A 1261-nucleotide genomic window follows, 5' to 3' on the forward strand; every position below is an offset into this window, starting at 1 on the left:
AAGGCCCCCTAGAGGGTCCAAAGAGGGCCCCTGAGGTCCCCTGAAGAGACCCTCTGGGGGCCCCAAAAGGGGCCCCCTGGGGCCCCCGGAGGGGCCCCTTGCAAGCTTAAAGAGATGTGCCCTAGGGGCCCCCAGAAGGCCCTGAAAAGACCCTTAGAGGGGCCTCTACGCGGCGCCTTGGGGCCTCAGAAGGGGTCCCGGGGGGGAGGGGCCCCTGAGGGGCCCCCAGGGGGCCCCTCAGGGTGCGGGGGCCCTAGGGGCCCCTTCCGGGGCCCCTGAGGGGCCCCCTAGGGCCCCGGAAGAGGCCCCTAGGGCCTCCGTGAGGGGCCCCTGGGGCCTCGGTAGACCCATGCAGTCAGCCAGAAAGCCCCAAGGGGGGCCCCCAAGGGCCTCCGAAGGGCCCCACTGCTTGCAGGGGGCCCCCGGGGCCCCCGCAGTCCGAGCAGCAGCAGCTAAGGACCAAAGAAGCTGCTGAGACCCTTGGAGGCCCCCTTACTGGGGGCCTTTTGATTCCAAGGCTCTCTGCTGCGGGCGCAGCGTCTACGTGGCTGCTGCTGCCGCTGCTGCTGCTGCTGCTGGTTTGCTGTTGAACTTGCAGTTGTTTGGGTGGTCACGGCAAGGGCCTCTGCGGGGCCGTTGTGCTCCTGCTGGTTTTTGCTGCTGCTGCGGGTTGAGAGGTCGGCTGTGCTGCTGCTGCTGCTGCTGCTGTTGCTGCTGCTACTTTGAACATGCCCCTCGGAGCCTTGCTGTTCAGCTGGGCCCGCAGACGCTGCAGTAGCAGCAGCGGCTGCCACTGTTGGCACAGTGCTGTGAGGCGCTTGCTGCTGCTGCTCCTGCTGCTGCTGCTGCTGCTGGCCTGCTGCAACGGCGGAGAGCCGTAGCAGCCGCCGCTGCTGCTGCAGCAGCTTAGCCCCGGCTGCCTCTGAGCTCACCTTGTGAAGACTTTGCTGCCGCTGCTGCTGCTGCTGCTGCTGCTCCGGCACCGAGCCGTCCTTTGTAGATGCGGTGGTGGGAGCATACCGAGGGCCCTCAAAAGCTCTCATTTCCTTTGCTGCAAACCCAAAAGGCCGCCCATTTGCTGCCGCTGCTGCTGCTGCTGCTGCTGCTGCTAAAGTCTTCTTCGATAGAGAGCGGCACCGAGCATTTGCAGCGCGAGCGTCCTTCGACTTGGGGGCGATTTCGGACAACAGCTGCAGCCGCTGCTGCTGCGTTTGCTGCTGCTGCTGCTGCTGCTGCTGCTGCTGCTTTAGTGGCTGCTGCA

The 1261-nt window shown here is 66.2% G+C and overlaps 1 protein-coding gene across 1 annotated transcript; it reads right to left on the bottom strand.

The window, feature by feature from the left end:
* Positions 1-452: 452 nt before the first annotated feature.
* ETH_00039015 (uncharacterized protein) lies at positions 453-1256 on the bottom strand (the record flags this gene model as incomplete). The annotated part of the gene is made up of 1 exon (XM_013376426.1): positions 453-1256. A coding segment is annotated over one exon (804 nt), but the record flags the coding sequence as incomplete, so codon positions are not given.
* Between the last annotated feature and the right edge of the window lie 5 nt (positions 1257-1261).

Source organism: Eimeria tenella, genomic scaffold, assembly GCF_000499545.2.
Source record: "Eimeria tenella Houghton genomic scaffold, Eth_scaff3434, whole genome shotgun sequence".
Classification (NCBI taxonomy): Eukaryota; Apicomplexa; class Conoidasida; order Eucoccidiorida; family Eimeriidae; genus Eimeria; species Eimeria tenella.